This window comes from Mustelus asterias, chromosome 17 (assembly GCF_964213995.1).
Source record: "Mustelus asterias chromosome 17, sMusAst1.hap1.1, whole genome shotgun sequence".
In the NCBI taxonomy this organism is placed as follows: Eukaryota; Metazoa; Chordata; class Chondrichthyes; order Carcharhiniformes; family Triakidae; genus Mustelus; species Mustelus asterias.
Genome location: NC_135817.1, coordinates 75,666,235 through 75,685,368, shown reverse-complemented (window position 1 = coordinate 75,685,368; position 19,134 = coordinate 75,666,235). Strand labels below are relative to the sequence as shown.

General features: G+C 46.8%; 1 protein-coding gene across 4 annotated transcripts in view; it reads left to right on the top strand.

Moving 5' to 3' along the window:
- LOC144506201 (cell adhesion molecule DSCAM) overlaps window positions 1-19,134 on the top strand; it is a 518,357-nt gene that overhangs the window by 289,196 nt on the left and 210,027 nt on the right. For all 4 annotated transcript variants that reach the window (XM_078232062.1, XM_078232059.1, XM_078232061.1 and 1 more), the window contains exons 5-7: window positions 3,939-4,214; window positions 12,413-12,709; window positions 14,698-14,973. In XM_078232062.1, coding sequence (XP_078088188.1) covers window positions 3,939-4,214; window positions 12,413-12,709; window positions 14,698-14,973 — 849 coding nt within the window. The remainder of the gene's footprint in view (window positions 1-3,938; window positions 4,215-12,412; window positions 12,710-14,697; window positions 14,974-19,134) is intronic.

The following is a 19,134-nucleotide window of genomic DNA, read 5'->3' as shown; positions in this document are numbered from 1 at the left end:
CACCACCCCAGAGATGAACTAATATTCTGATAGCAATGTAATATTGTTGAGGAATGTGAGGAGGTCGACACAACAAGTGTGGCCACCTGACTGGAACACACAACTGGAGCATTCAGCAGGATTTTACCAGCCCTTTGGGGACCAGATGGGAGGCTGTGGCCCATAAAATGTATATGAAAGATGGGAGATGGTGTGCCCGTCATCTTCCCATGCAATGCCATCCTGCCAGTGGTGGGGAAGATGGCAGACGGTATCCCAGCCCAGCAGCCAATTGAGCCAATTAAGTGGCCAATTGAGAACACCTTCCAGCTACCTCTGGCACCCCACCAGTGGTGGAGATCATAAGATCATAAAACATAGGAGCAGAAGTAGGCCATTTAGCCCATCAAGCCTGCTCCACCATTCAATTAGATCATGACTGATCTGATGTGATAATCCTCAACTTAAAAAAAAATCTGTCTATCTCAGCCTTGAACATACCTAATGACCCAACCTCTACAGCCCCTTGTGGTAAATAATTCCACCATCATCAGTTGCTTCATCAACGGCCTCCCTTCCATCATGAGGTCAGAAATGGGGATGTTCGCCCATGATTGCACAATGTTCAGCACCATTTGTGACTCCTCAGATACTGAAGCAGTCCATGTCCAAATGCAGCAAGACCTGGACAATATCCAGGCTTAGGTGGACATGTGTCAAGTAACATTCATGCCACACAAGTGCCAGGCAATGACCAGCTGCAATAAAAGAGAATCTAACCATTGCCCTTTGACATTCAATGGCATTACCATCGCTGGATCCCCCACCATTAACATCCTGGGGGTTACCATTGACCAGAAACTGCACCGGACTAGCCATATAAATACTGTGGCCAGCAGAGCAGGTCAAAGGCTGGGAATCCTGCGGTGAGTAACTCACTTCCTGACTCCACAAAGACTGCCCACCATCTACAAGGCGCAAGTCAGAATGGAATACTCTCCACTTGCCTGGATGGGTGCAGCTCCAACAACACTCAAGATGCTTGACACCATCCAGGAAAAAGCAGCCTGGCTTGATTGGCAGCCCACCCACAAACATCCACTCCCTCCGCCACCGATGAATAGTGTCAGCCATGTGTATAACCTACAAGATGCACTGCAGGAACTCAGGTCCTTAGGTCACACACATTCAACTACCCAGGGGGCTTCAGTGGCCTCCGTTTCCACCAGCAAGGCCATCTGGTCTCCATCGGTGAGGACCATACATGATTCTCACTGGTGAGGACCTCGACTGGCAAGCAGATAAGGGCAAGTGAGCCCGGATGATACTTTCCAGGATTCACTAATGATATGCAAAGCATGTTATGAATATGGAAATCGGCTTTGCGGCCTTGTAGGAATATACATTGACTGTACCTAAACTGTCTTGTCTATCAAGACATCCCATTGTTCAATTACAGTTTTGTCTGCCAATCTTTAACTCCAGTTAAGCTGGGCCAGATCTGTTGTCTCTCCACGAAAATTAATCTTCCTCCAAGTAAATATTTTTACTTTCAATTGCTCTGAAGGGGTGAAATCATTGAATGCGATAGAATTCCCCTGTGAATTGAGTACAACACAGTTCCCTGGGAAGTTGCTGTGAAGATGTTTCAGAGACCACTCCATCTGACGAAGGAGCAGTGCTCCGAAAGCTTATGGTATTTGCTACCAAATAAACCTGTTGGACTTTAACCTGGTGTTGTGAGACTTCTTACTAAGATGTTTCAGTGCAGTTCCCACACTTGCAGATGGGCAGCACAAACAAGCTGACCAAGCGACAGCGTGTGAGAACGCTGATAACCACAAGGAGGTAGCCATAACGGGAGGTGTGGATGTTTGGATGGTGTAGCCATTGTAGGTGTTTTTCATTAGTGATTAATCATTATGATTAATAGCGGCAGTGGTTAGCACTGCTGCCTCACAGCGCCATGGATCCGGGTTCAATTCCGGCCTCGGGTCACTGTCAGTGTGGAGTTTGCACATTCTTCCCGTGTCTATGTGGGTTTCCTCCGGGTGCTCCGGTTTCCTCCTATGGTCCAAAGATGTGTGGGTTAGGTTGATTGGCCATGCTAAATTGACCCTAGTGTCAGGGGGATTAGCAGAGTAAATATGTGGGGTTATATGAATAGGGTGGGATTGTGGTCGGTGCAGACTCAATGGGCCGAATGGCCTCCTTCTGCACTGTAGGGACTGTACGATTGTACGATTCCAAACCCACGACCACTACCATCTAGAAGGACAAGAGCACCTGGGAATGCCACCAGCTGGAAGTTCCCCTCCAAGCCACTCACCATCCTGAACTAGAAATATATCACCATTCCTTCACTGTCGCTGGGTCAAAATCCTGGGGGTGGACACTTGACAGGAATGACAGTGTCGGGTGCGGTCCAGATCCTACTGACCTCCGAAACAGGGTCTCCGACAACACCCCCCTCAGAGGGATCCTACCACCATTAAATTCCAGCAATTGTCACCAATCCACCAGAGGTGAGGTGTACAGTACTGATGGTAATCACAGTATCACTTATTGCCGATCTCTAACTGCCCCCCAGTATCACTGGGGACTAAAAACTAACTACACTTGTTATATTTCTGTTAGTTTTACAGAGTTTACAGAGTAGAACTCTCTTTAATTGTAGATTCTAGAGACACTAATTGAACAAAGGTAATCAAAGATTTGTTATAATTGCGATAGGTTTAACCATCTCCAATTAACTTCTTCATTACTCGCTATGTGAGGGCTGATCTCTCTGGCAGGTACTGTGTCTCCCCACTGCTAGAACATGCCAGAAGCACAAATTCATAACATTGGTCTCCCGTGCCTAATTACTACTTGATAGCACTCTCGCCCCTGAGGCAGAGGATCTTAGTTTGAGCCACACTCGAAGAGCTGAGCAAAATTGGTGGCAAATGCAGTAGTGAGGCAATGTTGAGCTTTCAGAGGCTCTTTGGGAATCATATTGGACTGAGGATCTATTGATGCTGCGGTGAACATGAATGAATCCTTGGCAGTGGCATAGTGGCGTTGTCATTGGACTAATAATCCAGAGACCCAGGTTAATGCTCCGGGGACCTGGGTTCAAATCCCACCACAGCAGATGGTGAAATTTGAATTCAATAAAAATCTGGAATTAAGAGTCATGAAACCATTGTGGTAAAAACCTATCTTCTTCACTAATGTCCTTTCGGAAGGAAATCTGCCATCCTTACTCGGTCTGGCCGACATGTGGCTCCAGAGCCACAGCAATGTAGTTGAATCTTAATTACTGTCAGGGACGCTGGCCCACCCAGCGATGCTCATATCGCATGAACGAATAATAAAAATGTTCTTGAATAAGGAGCGGAGAGTTGTCCTGTTGGCTAACCAAAATAACATCACCAAGGACAGATTAATGGGTTGCTTGTTACATCGCTGTTTGTGGCCCATGTTTGGGTACATAACAACAGAAACCATTACGTTGATTGGGTGAGATGAAGATCAAAGGGAGGAGGCCTGAGTGCAGCATAAACACAACATGGTTCAGTTGGGCTGGATGACCTATTTTTGCACAGTAAATTCAATGTAAACCTACGCACGCGAAACATGAACGGAACTATTTCTCCTCCTTTTTACCGAGTAAGAAGTCTCACAACACCAGGTTAAAATTCAACAGGTTTATTTGCTATCACGAGCTTTTGGAGCGCTGGTGAGTCACTCGCCTGATGAAGGAGCAGCGCTCTGAAAGCTCGTGATACCAAATAAACCTGTTGGACTTTAACCTGGTGTTTGTGAGACTTCTTACTGTGCCCAACCCCAGTCCAACACCAGCACTTCCACATCATGGCATTTTATACGTACAGAGAGTTTGCAAGTATCAATGCATAATGACTGCCATGAATATTCTGAACACAATGATTTCTCTTTATTATTTCAATGCACAGAGCGGCTGAAGGCAGCAGTGAGTCCACATAAGGTGAAAACCAGCATTGGTAGCAAGGTATCGTTGTCCTGTGCTGTAACTGGAGCGGAGGACTATGAAGTGCAGTGGTATCAGAACGGTGAGATCATCGCCCCTGGCAACAATGTGAGAGTCACCGGAGACAACCAGGAGAGCTTGACGATAGACGGATTGGCGAAGAGTGATGGAGGGGCCTATCAGTGCTTTGTAAGAAAAGGTCGGATGTCAGCTCAGGACCTGGTGCAGGTTATACTTGAAGGTTAGTGACTGGCTGCTGCTGGACCCTTGAAAGTGGGACTGGTAATAATCATTCTGTGCGCATCCATGTTCCCACAGAATTTGTGAGATATCTCCATTAGCATTACTAGCAAGGGACCCGGGTTCGATTCCTGGCTTGGGTCACTGTCTGTGCGGAATCTGCACGTTCTCCCCCCGTGTCTGCGTGGGTTTCCTCCGGGTGCTATGGTTCCCTCTCATAGTCTGAAAGATGTGCTGGTTAGGTGCATTGGCCATGCTAAATTCTCCCTCAGTGTACCCGAACAGGCGCCAGAGTGTGGTGACTAGGGGATTTACACAGTAACTTCATTGCAGTGTTAATGTAAGCCGACTTGTGACACTAATAAATAAACTTTATTTTAAACTTTTAAACTTTTATTGGAAGTGGCTTGTTGGGACTAGATTAGGGGTTTTTTAAAAAAGGGCAGCATGGACAAGTTGGGCCAAAGGGCCTGTTTCCATGCTGTAAACCTCTGTGACTCTATGGCTCAATTAACCCTTCGGTGGGCCGTTGAGCTGCCAGGTATCCCGTCGTTGGTAATGTGACATGACGGCGGGAAGACATTGGGTACTCCTCTCGGTGCCCTCCCCCCGTTTCCCCCTTCCTCCTTCCATTTTACCAGCCCTGCCAAATGGGCTGGGAAAATTCAGCCCGACATCGAACAGGTTTAGAGAATGCTAAGGGCGATCTGCCTGGTCTGGTTGCCATGGCGAGCGTGTCATGTGGCCTATTGATAATCGATAATGATGTAAGGGAAGGGGTTTATCACAGAGTGACAGTGGGAAAGATTTCAAAGACACACAAGTCTCACTGGGAAAATAATGTCTTCTTTCATCTCTGGAAAAGCCTATCACAGAAATAAAAAGGGCGGCAGAGCATACTGAGAACGCTGGTTGATTTATCTATTGTGTGTCAGTTTTCATTCAATACACAAAGCCTCCAGCTCTCTGTCTTCTGAGAACGGGTAAGCATTAGTGTAAGAAGAAAAATAACAGCAAGGTGAAATATCAATGTTTCATGACAACTAACAGACAGATATACATGGAGCCGAACCCCTCAAAACCTCCCAAAGTCATCTTGCAATCTGATATATTGCCGGGAGAATGACAGCATTATTTTAATAATTGATCACATTTGCTTTAAGCGGCTGGCACTCACATTGAGACGCACTTTCTGCTGAAAGTTATTGCGGCGGATTTGTGACTTGGATCATGGGCTGGATTTCATAGGGGTGGAGGGATGGAGGAGAGCGTATTACTCACCAACTCCCCCCCCCCCCCCCCCCCCCCCGCCATTGGAAGAGTGGGTTAGAAATCATAGAAATCATAGAAACCCTACAGTGCAGAAAAAGGCCACTTGGCCCATCGAGTCTGCACCGACCACAATCCCACCCAGGCCCTACCCCCTTATCCCTACATATTTACCCGCTAATCCTTCTAACCTACGCATCTCAGGACACTAAGGGGCAATTTTACCATGGCCAATCAACCTAACCCGCGCATCTTTGGACTGTGGGAGGAAACCGGAGCACCCGGAGGAAACCCACGCAGACACGAGGAGAATGTGCAACCTCCGCACAGACAGTGACCCAAGTCGGGAATCGAACCCGGGTCCCTGGCGCTGTGAGGCAGCAGAGCTAACCACTGTGCCACCGTGCCGCCCCCAATGTGGGGGGGGCAATCCCGCCCTCAGGAGCTGCTGGTGAATCTGATTGGTTGGATGCTCTGGCGGCCCGAGCAGCAGCAGACCTCATTGGTGGGTGGGAGGGGGTGCTGCTGGGATTGCAAGTGGACAATAGTGTTGGCGTCCGGATTGAGGTAAATTCTGGGATTTTTAGGATGGGACGGGATACGGCAATGTAGGCAGAAAGGGAAGGGGAGAGGGGGAGGGGGAGATGGGGAAGGGGAGGTGGAGGCTGGGTTTTGGAGGATGGGCAGGAGGAACAAAAGTGGGGGGTGAAATAACTCAGGAAGCCAGACTGGAAAGGAATGGTATTTATTGTTAAACGCAAAATTAAGCCACTACTCCATGGCGTACATACACTCGTTACATCCTGGGAGAATAGTTCTGCAGACCCATCCCGGTGTATGCCTTATAAAGGACTGAAGTGATGAGTTCCACCTGGGCAGGCCATTGCTGGTTACCAGGGGAACTCATATTCAGTGAGCCCCACAGGGAGATCACAGAAACGTAGAAACACAGAAACTAGAAGCAGGAGTAGACCATTCGGCCCTTCGAGCCTGCTCCACCATTCATTATGATCATGGCTTATCATCACATTCATTATGATCAATCAGAGATTCCCCATGGAACTCCTGGGGGGGATTATCTCAGGGGTTTGCCCCCAGTGCATCCGGGGCTCCCCTCAACTCACCCCCCTCCTCTCATTTCCTTCCTGCCTTTTAAGCAGTTGACTTAAAAAGTAAACAGCCTGCCCCTCCCGCCCACCTGCCGAATCATCCGGGTCAATTGGCTCAGCAATGAGCTCAAGTGAGTTTTAATTACCTATTTCAAAATGGCGGCAAGGCTGCTGTGTTATCGGGACAGCGCAAGGGTGAGTGGGAAGATGGTGAGGCTTGCCACCCCTTATATTTTTAGTGCCCCCCCTCCCCCCCCACCCCACCCACCTCACCCTGAGCACTGAGCATGATTGGCTGGATGTGGGGGTGTAAAATCCAGTCTGTGAATCTGATTCCACTTCATTGCTCAGCGTGGGGTGGTTGCATGAAGGGCTTTGCTTTCGGTGTCAGCTAAACGTTCTTACAGAATCAATTTATTTTAATAGTTTCTGTTATAACTTAACCAGTATGACAGCTTAGTTTGAAAAATAAACATTGGTGGATGGTTAGGAGGCATAAGAAAGGAACAGGCCTCAAGCCTGTTCCAGCATTTAATTTGATGACGGTTGGTCCAACTCTATCTTTTATTTGGATTTGATTTATTATTGTCACATGTATTAACATACAGTGAAAAGTATTGTTTCTTGTGCGCTATACAGACAAAGCATACTGTTCATAGAGAAGGAAAGGAGAGGGTGCAGAATGTAGTGTTACCATCATAGCTAGGGTGTAGAGAAAGATCAACTTAATATATGGTTGGTTCATTCAAAAATCTGATAGCAGCAGGGAAGAAGCTGTTCTTGAGTCGGTTGGTACGTGACCTCAGACTTTTGTATCTTTTTCATAGAATCCTGCAATGCAGGAGGCCATTCGGCCCATCATGTCTGCACTGACCACAATCCTACCCAGGCCCCATCCCCACAACTCCATGCATTTACCCTAGCTAGTCTCCCTCAAGCTAAGGGGCAGCTTAGCATGGCCAACCCACCTAACCCACACATCTTTGGACTGTGGTAGGAAACCTGAGCACCCGGAGGAAACCCACGCAGACATGGGGAGAATGTGCAAAATCCACACGGACAGTCACCCAAGCCGGGAATCGAAGCTGGGTCCCTGGCGCTGTGAGGCAGCAGTGCTAACCACTGTGCCACTGTCCCGACGGAAGAAGGTGGAAGAGAGAATGTCCGGGGTGCGTGGGGTCCTTGATTTTGCTGGCTGCTTTTCCGAGACAGCAGGAAGTGTAGACGGAGTCAATGGACGGGAGGCTGGTTTGTGTGATGGACTGGGCTTCGTTCACGACCCTTCGTAGCTTCTTGCAATCTCTATCCACGTCTGCTCCGTACTTTTTGATATCCTTACCCAATAAAAAAATCTTTTGATTTCAAGTTGGAAAATGTCTATAGGCCCAGCCTTTTGTGTGTGTGAGAGAGAGGGAGAGAGTTGCAGGCTTCCAGTAACACTTGTGTGGAAAATCGTGATTTTGCTCAAAAATGGCATGGTTCTCAATTTAAGATTCCCCAGCAATTGGACATTGCTTTCGCGACCTTCATCTTGTCTCAAATCACTTTAAATGCGTGATTTGATCATGGCTCAACTTTCTAAGCTGAAGGGGAGTACGAACCCAAGATTGTTCAATCGGTTCTCAAAATCTAACCCTTTAAGACCTGGTATAAATTTTGGTGAATTTTCACTGTATTTCCTTCCCAGACCAAAATAATCTTCCTGCAGTTTGGTCTCCAGAATTGAACTTCAGATAGAGTCTGTTTCAGGCTCTATATAACTGAAGCATCACATGAGGATTTCTTAACTCAGCATTTGGAAGGCAGTGGTATAATCAGACAAAGGGAAATCATGCCCTGATGAATCTATTGGAATTCTTTGAGGATGTAACTAGTAGAGTTGATCGAGGAGAACCAGCGGATGTGGTTTATTTAGACTTTCAGAAGGCTTTCGACAAGGTCTCACATAGCAGCCTACTATGTAAAGTTAAAGCACTTGGGATTGCAGGTAATGTCTCGAGATGGATAGAAAGCTGGTTAGCAGAGTTGGCAGAAATGGGTCTTTTTCTGATTGGCAGTCAGCGACTAGTGGCATTCTTCCTCCAAGCCACACACTATCCTAAATTGCGAATCTATCACTGTTCCTTCACTGCCACTGGGTCAAAATTCTGGAACTCCCTCCTGAACAGCACTGTGGGTGTACCTACACCACCTCAACTCCAGCTGTTCAAGAAGGTGGCCCACCACCACCTTCTCAATGAATCAGGGATGGACCATTGTTTCCACGGCCGACGAACGATGGAATAAAACTCACTGAAGAACAGCTTCTGATAAGATACAATCCATTAAAAAAAAAATAGAAGAACTTCTTTTCTGGAGGTACTACAATGGAACTCAGCAACCCTGGATTAGAGGGCAGGGAGGAGGAAACTGTCGAGGGGTGTTGCTTCTGATCACCCACCCAGTCAATCCAGCTTGGGTATGTGGGCTTCAGAAAAGGGATGCCCGGGTTCGTCTCTTCTCCAGCACCCTCTTTTCTGACCGAATGACCATAAGATGTAGGAGCAGCAGTAGTCCATGTGGCCCATCGTGTCTGCTCTGCCATTCAACGAGATCATGACCGACCTGATACGATAATCCACAACTCAACTTTCCCGCCTTATGCCCAATAGCCCTCGGCTCCCTTACTGGTTACTGTCAGTCAAAAAGACCAGAGTTGCCCCTGAGTAACAGCCAGTCAGGTGGGTTGCAGAGGGTGTATGCTACCGATCGGTCGACTGTCAGCAAGGGGGCAAGATATTTAAGATGGAAGCAGAGAAAAATAATGGATGGGGGAGGGATGCTTAGAGCATTTAACAGTGGATTTAATAGACTGAATTCAGCTTCTCCTGATTTCCATGGGAACACTCGAGGGACCATTTCAATAAGCAGATTAGTGAAGAGAATCGAAGCAGAGAGTGACAGAAATTTAAATTGAAGCCAGCGTCAATCTTTATGGGCTTTGAATGTACATCTTGCCAAAGTATTTGGCAACGTACCATCTAAAAATTAGAATATTTTAAATTGGCTGTCACCCTTAGCTCTCCTTCCCGAAATTAAACAGAATCATTACTTGCTTCATGTCCTCTTGTTCACTTCTGTCTCTGTTGATTATTCCATTCCCCCCCACACATGACACCCCCCACCCCCTCCCTAACTTCACCCCCCCCAACTTGTATTTGTTTATCTAATATGTGGTGACAACACCTCCAGCAGGAAGGAGTTGGATGAATTATTGAGCTAGAGAATGAGAAGAAGGTAGTTTATCATCAGCCTTTCATCTTAATTCAGCTCCCTGATACTGCTGGGTTCATGGGGCTGAATTTTCCCATCTGCAGCAGGAAAGGGGAATGTCAGTGAAATTCACCCACTGCACTCTAGTTGATGTCCGCCAGCACAGGTGAGAATTTTTCATAGGATCATAGAATCCCTCCAGTGCTGAAGGAGCCCATTCGGCCCATCAAGACTGCACCCACAACAATCCTACCCAGGCTCTATCCCCGTAACCCCACGTATTTACCCTGCTAATTCTCCTGGCACGAAGGGGCAATTTAGCATGACCTAATCAGACGGGCAACATGGTCCGTGCAGGTTTGAAGGGCCTGCTCCTGTGCTATAATTTTCTTTGTTCTTTGTTCAATCTTTGGACTGTGAGAGGAAACCGGAGTCCCCAGAGGAAACCCACGCAGACACAAGGCGAATGTGCAGACTCCGCACAGACAGTCATCCAAGGCCAGAATTTAACCCGGGTCTCTAGCGCTGTGAGTCAGCTGTGCTAACCACTGTGCCAACGTGACACCCTCATCCTTATCCCCATGGCTCTTCCCAGATGGGATCCGGTCGGCTGTGTTCTTTTACAAGACCAAGGGGAGTATTTTCTGGCTTTTCCCACCGGTGGGATCTTCCGGTCCCGCCGAAGGTGACTACCCTTTCCCCTCAATGGTGAGCTCCCTAGTGGCAGGGGCGAATGAACAATATAAAATGCCATAGACCTTGGTGGGACTGAAGGATCCCAGCAGTGGCCAATGTCGAGCCATCTTTCTCTGCCGGAAAACACGGCACAAGGGGGTAGGGTTTGGGAGGTGGCTGGAGGGAAGAACATCGGGGTCCGAAACTGAGAGATTATAACTGTCAGGAAAAACTGAGTGTGGCTGGGGCTCACTGAGCCATTCCCCGATAGATGTGATTTAAGATTGTGAAAGGGGTTTGCCAGGGTAAAAGGTAAAATGTATGGATAAAGTAGACGTGGAGCAGATGCTTCCTCTTGTGGGGCATTCTAGGACAAGAGGTCATAGTCTTAGGATAAGGGGTAGCAAATTTAAAACAGAGTTGAGGAGAAACTATTTCTCCCAAAGGGTTGTGAATCTGTGGAATTCGCTACCCCAAAGTACGGTGGACGCTGGGACAGTGAGTAAATTTAAGGAGGAGTTAGATAGATTTGAGTAATGGGTTGAAAGGTTATGAAGAAAAGGCAGGAAAATGGGGATGAGGAGCATATCAGCCATGATCGAATGATGGAGCAGACTCAATGGGCCGAATGGCCTAATTCTTATGAACTTAGATGTGGCATGTCCAAAAAAGTAGAGGTCATGAATATAAGATAATAACTGATAAATCCTATAGGTAATTCAGGAAAATTCCATGGGGTGGCACGGTGGCACTGTGGTTAGCACTGCTGCCTCACAGCTCCAGGGACCCGGGTTCAATTCCCGGCTTGGGTCACTGTCTGTGTGTAGTTTGCACATTCTCCCCGTGTCTGCGTGGGTTTCCTCCAGGTGCTCTGGTTTCCTCCCACGGTCCAAAGATGTGCAAGTTAGGTGAATTGGCCATACTAAATTGCCCTTTAGTATCTCAAGATGTGTAGGTTAGGGGAATTAACGGGATAAATGAGTGGGGTTATGGGTATAGAACTTAAGATCGAGGAGTAGAAACCACATAGTTCGTTGTGCCTGCTCCAACATTCAGTACGATTCAACCTCAACTTCATTATTCTGTCCACTCCTCACATATATCGATTCCCTGAGAGAGCAAAAATGTGTCTATTTTAGCCCTAAATGTATTCAATGATGGAATATCCACAATCCACTGGGGTAGAGAATGCCAAAGAATCACAACCCTTTGAGTGAAGAAATATCTCCACATCTCAGTCCTAAAGAATTGTCCCTTTATCCTGAGACTATGGCCCCCTTGTTTGAGATTCCCCAACGAGAGTGGAGAGAATGGTCAGAATGTGGAACGTGCCACTACAAGGAATAGTTGAGGTGTATTTAAGGGCAAGCTCAATAAGGATAACAAGGAGAAAGAAACAAACGGTTATGTTGATGGATTTAGATGAAGGACATCTCGGGGATTTTGACGGTAACTTCATTGCAGTGTGAATGTAAGCCTACTTGTGACACTAATAAATAAACTTTAAAAACTTTAAACAAAAATAAATAAAATGAAGGTGGATGGGAGAAAGTTTGTGTGAAGCATAAACGTTGGCATAGATGAGATGGGCTGAATGGCCATGATATGCTTCACTGTCCAAAGGACAGTCGACGCTTAATGTCTCTACGCATAGTAATGATTGTTGTTGGAGAAACCGGTAACTGGTTTCAAGAAAAACACAGAAGAAATCTCAAGAGCAAAATAAAACCAAGATTTCAAAGTAGGAATGTGTGAGCGTGACCATGGTCAGTTCGCCAAGGTTCCCCTTCAACAGGAATTTCACCACAATGAACTGTTTCGTTAGAAGAAAAACACACACAAGCTTGTGGAGTGCTCTGAGGGGGCTGACATTTTGCACCCATTCTGTTTGCAGACGGAACTCCCAAAGTGATCTCGTCGTTCAGCGAGAAGGTCGTGAGCCTCAACGAGCCCATTTCACTCATGTGCAACGTGAAAGGAACCCCCTCGCCAACCATCAGCTGGACGCTGGACGACGACTCAATCTCCAGAGACGGGAGTCACCGCTTCAGCCAGTACATCACCACCGAGGGCAACATGGTCAGCTACCTAAATGTCACCAACACTCAGGTCCGGGACGGGGGAGTCTATCGGTGTGTGGCCAATAACTCTGCCGGAGTCGCCATGTATCAGGCTCGAATAAACGTAAGAGGTGCTTGTCAAATTAGCTCCTCAGAACACATCGTTCATTTCATTAGGATTGTAACAATCCATGCATTCTTACGTTCTGTTTTTTGAATTTTGAAATGGTCCCCTTTCTCATTTATTTTGCAGATAATTGCCGTTCTCACTGTTTCCATTCTTTCCTTCCCCTCCTTTCACACCCTCTCCTGCTGCCCTGGCTATTCCGATTTCCTTTATCTTCAGACCTGCACGGAAATGACTTTCCATCACCATGCGAGCTCATGCTTCTTGTGGGCCCTATTCACGTGACGCCACAGTGTGCCAAATAGCCCGTCCAGTATTTGTTCCCAAGGATCCTCTTGGCGCCTGTTTCCTCATCTGTCCCCATTGTTCTTTTATCCCCCTAGTCGAACTGTTTTCAGTCAAGCCAAGTCAACTTATGTTGGACCATCCTGAAGTAACAGCAGTGTTGCACGTGGATCTCATGACTTTACTTGACTCTTGGAGCCAAATAATCCCATGTGGGCAACTCATTAGTCGACCGTATGTGAACCAACACCGTTTTTCTAAGCCACCTATTGTTCTTTCTCGTTATTATTATTTTTCACTCAGATTAATTTCAGTCATCTCGCAGCGCCACAATGGCACCACTCCTGTCTCACAGTTTGTCAGCAATTGGCTTCCACAAAGACTGCACCAAAATTACCCCGGGGGGTAATTTCAGGCAGCAACACGAGCTCATTCACGTAAATAGGGGTCACTGTCGCATGATAGAGAAGCCATCCTTCAGCGACTTCCTGAGCAGGACTTTGGTGAACTTCCTCCAGGGGTTTTCTCGTAAGGACGATTCTTTGCCAAAAACGAAAAAAATTAATAATCATACCAGCCTCCCTGGGGTGAAATTAGAATGATTGAGACTTACAACCCATTTTGGAATTGCTATGATTTGTGTTTGGAATAAATAGTGTCGTAGGGCAGGATTTTACGGCCTCGCTCGTCCCCGAAACCCTAAAAGCCCGCCCGAGGTCAACAGGCCATTCCATGGTCCGCCCCTCGCCCGCTCCGATTCCCACGGTGGGCGGCGGGGTGATAAAATTCCGGCCATAGAGTTGTACAGCGCAGAAAAGGCTCTTCGGACCATTGAATCTGCACTGACAATAACTACCACTAAAGTCGCACTAATCCCACTTTCCAGCACATGATGGCCGCCGACAAAGATGGCTGTCATCAAGGAGACCTCGGTAGGCAGTGCCTCAATTTTATTTGCTTTATTCATTCATGGGAAGTGGGCGCCGCTGGCAAGGCCATCATTTGTTGCTCATCCCTAATTGCTATTGAACTGAGCGGTTTAAGGCCATACAACGGGCAGCTAAGAGTCAACCACATTGAGTCATACCGCCGAGGGTGATAAAGTGATGTTTTGTGTCCCAAGATTGCACCTAGCTAAGGACATGCTGAATTGTTGGGGAGGACGGAGAGAAAGAAGTCAACTCCAGCTCTGGTCAAACACTGTCTACAGGTACACACAGATACCTGGAACCTATTTGCCTCATATTTAATGGGCAGTAGAGTTAGCTCACAGAAAATCCAATTGCCCGTCTCTGCTGATCATTCTCAAGAATCAAATGCCCTGATCTGCAAGCAACCAAGAGCATTACAGTGCTGGAAATGGAGGTATAATAATATGGCATCAGATTAAGGGAGCTAGTCTTGTGAAGGTAAATGTGAGGGTGTGTGTTTGGGGGGGAGGGGGGTGGGTGATGGGGGTGATTAAGGCTGGGTCCTCTGCTTTCTCACAGCACTGATAGGTTTTTCTTTTTACAATAAGAACACGGGAAATTTACCTTTAAAATGTTCAGGAAGATTAAGCTTGTCACTCATTCTCTTAACGTTATGTCATAATTAACACAGTGGAAGCTATCAGATGTTTTACATTTCTTTGAGACAAAAATTCTGTTCTCTCTTTTACAGTATCCATTGTTCCTATTTTTTTTTGTTTTCTTGTTTTTCTGATAGGACCTGCCAGTATACGATCAATGAAAAATATCACGGCCATCGCAGGTCGTGATACCTACATTCATTGCCGGGTGATTGGCTATCCATACTATTCCATCAAGTGGTACAAGAACTCCAACCTCCTGCCCTTTAACCATCGCCAGGTGGCCTACGGGAACAACGGGACCTTAAAGCTCTCCGATGTGCAGAAAGACGTGGATGAGGGAGAGTACATCTGCAACGTTCTTGTCCAACCTCAGCTGTCCACCAGTCAAAGCGTTTACGTCGCTGTCAAAGGTAAGGACGGGCTTTGGCGGGAGAAAAATGCGGTGCGGTAAGAGGCCGGTAATAACGGCGAGGTTCCGTCAGCAGCTGACGTGGCACGTGTTGTTGGGCAGTGAAGCAGTGGAGTAACTGGGATGAGGGCCAATGCAGGAAGGCCGGTTTCCTCCCACAGTCCAAAGATGTGCCATGCTAAGTAGATGGATTGGCCATGCGAAATTGCCCCTTATTGTCAGGGGGGGGGCTAGCTAGGGTAAATGTGTGGGGTTATGGGGCTAGGACCTGGGTGGGATTGTTGTCAGTACAGGCTCGAAGGGCTGAATGGCCTCTTTCTGCACTGTAGGGATTCTATGATATCTGACTGTTGTCAAGCAGGTCACTGCTGCTGTTGTCACAGGTTGTGTTCAGTTGAGAGGTGTGGGTTGGGTGGAGCTCCAGGACAGAGAGGGACAAAAAGGGGAACATTTGGGGAAAATGGTAACCAATGCAAGTCAAATTGGGGAATTTTGCATCTGTCAATACAGCACATTGGACTATTTATTTATTCGTGTCACAAGTAGGCTTACATTAACATTGCAATGAAGTTACTGTGAAAATCCCCTAATCGCCACACTCCAGCGCCTGCTCGGGTACACTGAGGAGAATTTAGTATGGCCATTGCACCTAACCAGCATGTCTTTCGGACTGTGGGAGGAAACCGGAGCACCTGGAGGAAATTCATGCAGACACGGGGAGAACGTGCAGACTCCGCACAGACAGTGACCGAAGCCAGGAATCGAACCCAGGTCCCTGGCGCTGTGAGGCAGCAGTGCCAACCACTGTGCCACCTTGCTGCCCGCTAATGGAACCATCCAACGCATAATGGAATGCCTATTACCCTGTTGTTCTGGTTTAGACAACATTGAGAAACTTTGGAAACCTACTGGGAGCAAATTAAGAACAAAATGAGGTTTAACTCTTGATGAATTGTTCCCCCATAGCTACCAACTCTGAGAACCTTTAATTTAATTGTATCGCCTTTCTTACTATCCATCCTTCCTATTTAAAGTCTTGGGGACAATTAAATGCCAGTAACTCAAATAAACCTATCCTTATGATTAACCGAGCCAGTTAAGCTGTCTTTCTCTGACAGTACTCTTTATGGTCAGTGCATCTTTGAATTGTCCCCTCTTCAGCCTACTGAATTGCGGATCTACTGTGTTACATGCTTCTCCTCATCCCGGCACCCTCACGATATCTACAGCAAGAATTAACAACACAAATTTCTGCACAGTTTAATCCTCAGCAGAAACAGAAAACTGCAGGATTCCTCACCTCCGCCAACCTTTCTTTCCTTCAGCATTCATCAGGCTTTTAAATGAGAATTTTTGCTGTCAATTACTCAATCCTTCTGGATTTAGCTTGGATTTCATTCCTTCAATCCTTATGGTTTCCTGCACAAATGGGCTTGCTCCCTTCACCTTTTCTTTCCGAATTAAAAATAAATCTTTTCCCCATATGGTGGTTGGGACCAGATGGTCACCACAAAATGTCCGCCGCTCTTCCTTCGATGGCTGTCACAAACTTATTTATTTGAGCCCTGCAACATGTAGGTTCTGCAATTTTCATCGTTCTTGGAACTGAGCCCAGGAATCCTCTTAACTGCTCAACTCAGCAACTTCACAGGAGTACTGTGTTTATTCTGCAAATAGAATGCAGCGCAGTCACTCCAACTTCTGTCCAATCACATTTGACCTTCACAAAACAAAAATGGCCGACTTTTCCTGACCTGGGCAGGCAGCAGGTCAGAAGGATGGACAGATGTCCACACGAAAGCAAAACACTGCAAAAGCTGGAAACCTGAAATAGAAACAGAAAATGTTAAGAATACTTGGCAAGTTAGAGAGCATCTGTGCCGAGACTTGCTGACTCCATTTTTGTTGAGTATTTCCACCATTTTCCTTTTTTTATGCCGGATATTTTTGAAGCTTTATGTTACTCACACTTGACGTTGTGTCAGGTTTTTCGATGTCAACCGTTTTGCGTGTTGGTGCGACAGTTTCTTCTCTATAATTTGCATTTTGGGAAGAAGAAAACAACACGAATCACCTTAACTTCATTAATTTTTATGATTCAGCAGGGTAACCTGACTTCAGATAGTTTAGGAGTGGAAAAAGACCAATCAAGGGGAGGCGATGGCCTTGTGGTATTATTGCTAGATTATTAATCCAGAAACTCAGCTAATGTTCTGGGGACCCGGGTTCGAATCCCGCCACAGTAGATGGTGGAATGTGAATTCAATAAAAAAATCTGGACTTAAGAATCTGCTGATGACCATGAAACCCATTGTCGATTGTTGGAAAAACCCATCTGTTTCACTAATGTCCTTTAGGGAAGGAAATCTGCCGTCCTTACCCGGTCTGGCCTACATGTGATTCCAGACCCACAGCAATATGGTTGACTCTCAACTGCCCTTGGACAACTAGGGATGGGCAATAAATGCTGGCCAGCCAGCGATGCCCATGTCCCACAAATGAATTAAAAGAAAAGTTCAATCAGCTCTTTAATTTTGATCGATTGGCCCTGCCTACTGGCATCTGACCTTAGTGAATAGTGTCTCGAATTTATTTGCACCTTGCACTGTTTTCATTGAGGTGCAGTGGGTAGAGTCCTCTGAGCCAGAAGCTACGGATTTGAGTCCAACCCCAGGACTTGGTGGCCAAGGAAGGTGCATTCATTACGCGGGGTTGATATCAACCTACAACTCTCCTCAACACGCACCAATGGCAGGTCATTAGAGCACATGATTGGAAAAAGAGTTGGAGCCTCCATCACTGCTATCCATAACTCCAGCCTAAAACATGCAAACATGTTGTCATCGCAACTTGGACTGTCTGAGTGATATGCAACAGCATTTATTAATCCTCAATGTGTGCATTTTGAGCAAGAACGCGCTAATATTTGACTCCATCATTGCAGAGTGTGGTTGCTTCGATCTCTCCTGTTAATTTGGTTCATAATCTAGAACACTTCACCTCAAAGTCTCCTTCCCAAAGGAGATTCCTAATTGCTAATGCCTGATATTGTGTTTTGTTGATGGATCTATTTCCCCTTGCGTGTAGAAATCTACTTTCACTATCACAGGTAAAGGACATTGAAAGTCATTTGAAATTGGACTGAATATATTGGTCTGGATCTGTTTTTGGGGTGGGTGGAGGGGGGTGCGTACTGCTCGCCTCCCTGTGGAAAAACCTCGGGGTCCGACTTCTGTCCCTCAGTAGGAGGAGGCCTCACCCTTGAGAGCTGCCGGCCAGTCTGATTTCACTCCCGTTAGGGGGTTAGGGGAGGAAATGCCCCCTCTCCGTGCGCGCAGGCACCCCCTGGACATGTGTGTCCCCGTCCTTCCTGCATTTTCAACAGAGCAACTTAAAAATCGGCCCTCCACACTCACCGGTCCACCCATGCCGACCGCATTATGGCACGGGCAGCGTAATATTCATCTCAACTTCTTTGCTAACATGTTCAGTTGTCCGCGAGTTATGTTTTTTTAAACTGCCAAACAGGTTGCCAATTTCAGTGCCCACTCTAAATGGCAGCCAGGTCGGGGATGGACTGCAGGACTGCAGGACCCTGGCTAGTCACATATCATATTTTGCATGCTCCTCTACCCTCCTCACACCTATTCCCCCCTGCTGCAAAGACATTTAGCCCATAATTACCAGCAAAGTAATGTGATTCTTGCAATTGACACTGTTGTTAGCACTGCTGCCTCACAGGGCCAGGGACCTGGGTTCGATTCCTGGCTTGGGTCACTCTCTGTGTGGGCTTTGCACATTCTCCCCGTGTCTGAGTGAGTTTCCTCCGGGTGCTCCGGTTTCCTCCCACAGTCCGAAGTACGTGCTGGTTAGGTACATTGGCCATGCTAAATTCCCCCTCAGTGTACCCCGAGCAGGCGCCGGAGTGTGATGGCTAGGGGATTTTCACAGTAACTTCATTGCAGTGTTAATGTAAGCCTACTTCTGATTGATAATTTAACTTTACTTTACATTGGGGATAGACTGGAGGACCCTGGCTAGTCATATCATATTTTACACGCTTCTCTACTCTCCGCACACCTATTCCTCCCCTGTCGCAGACACATCTAGCCCACGTTGACCAGCAAAGTAATAAATCTATTATGTGATTCTCGCAATCATC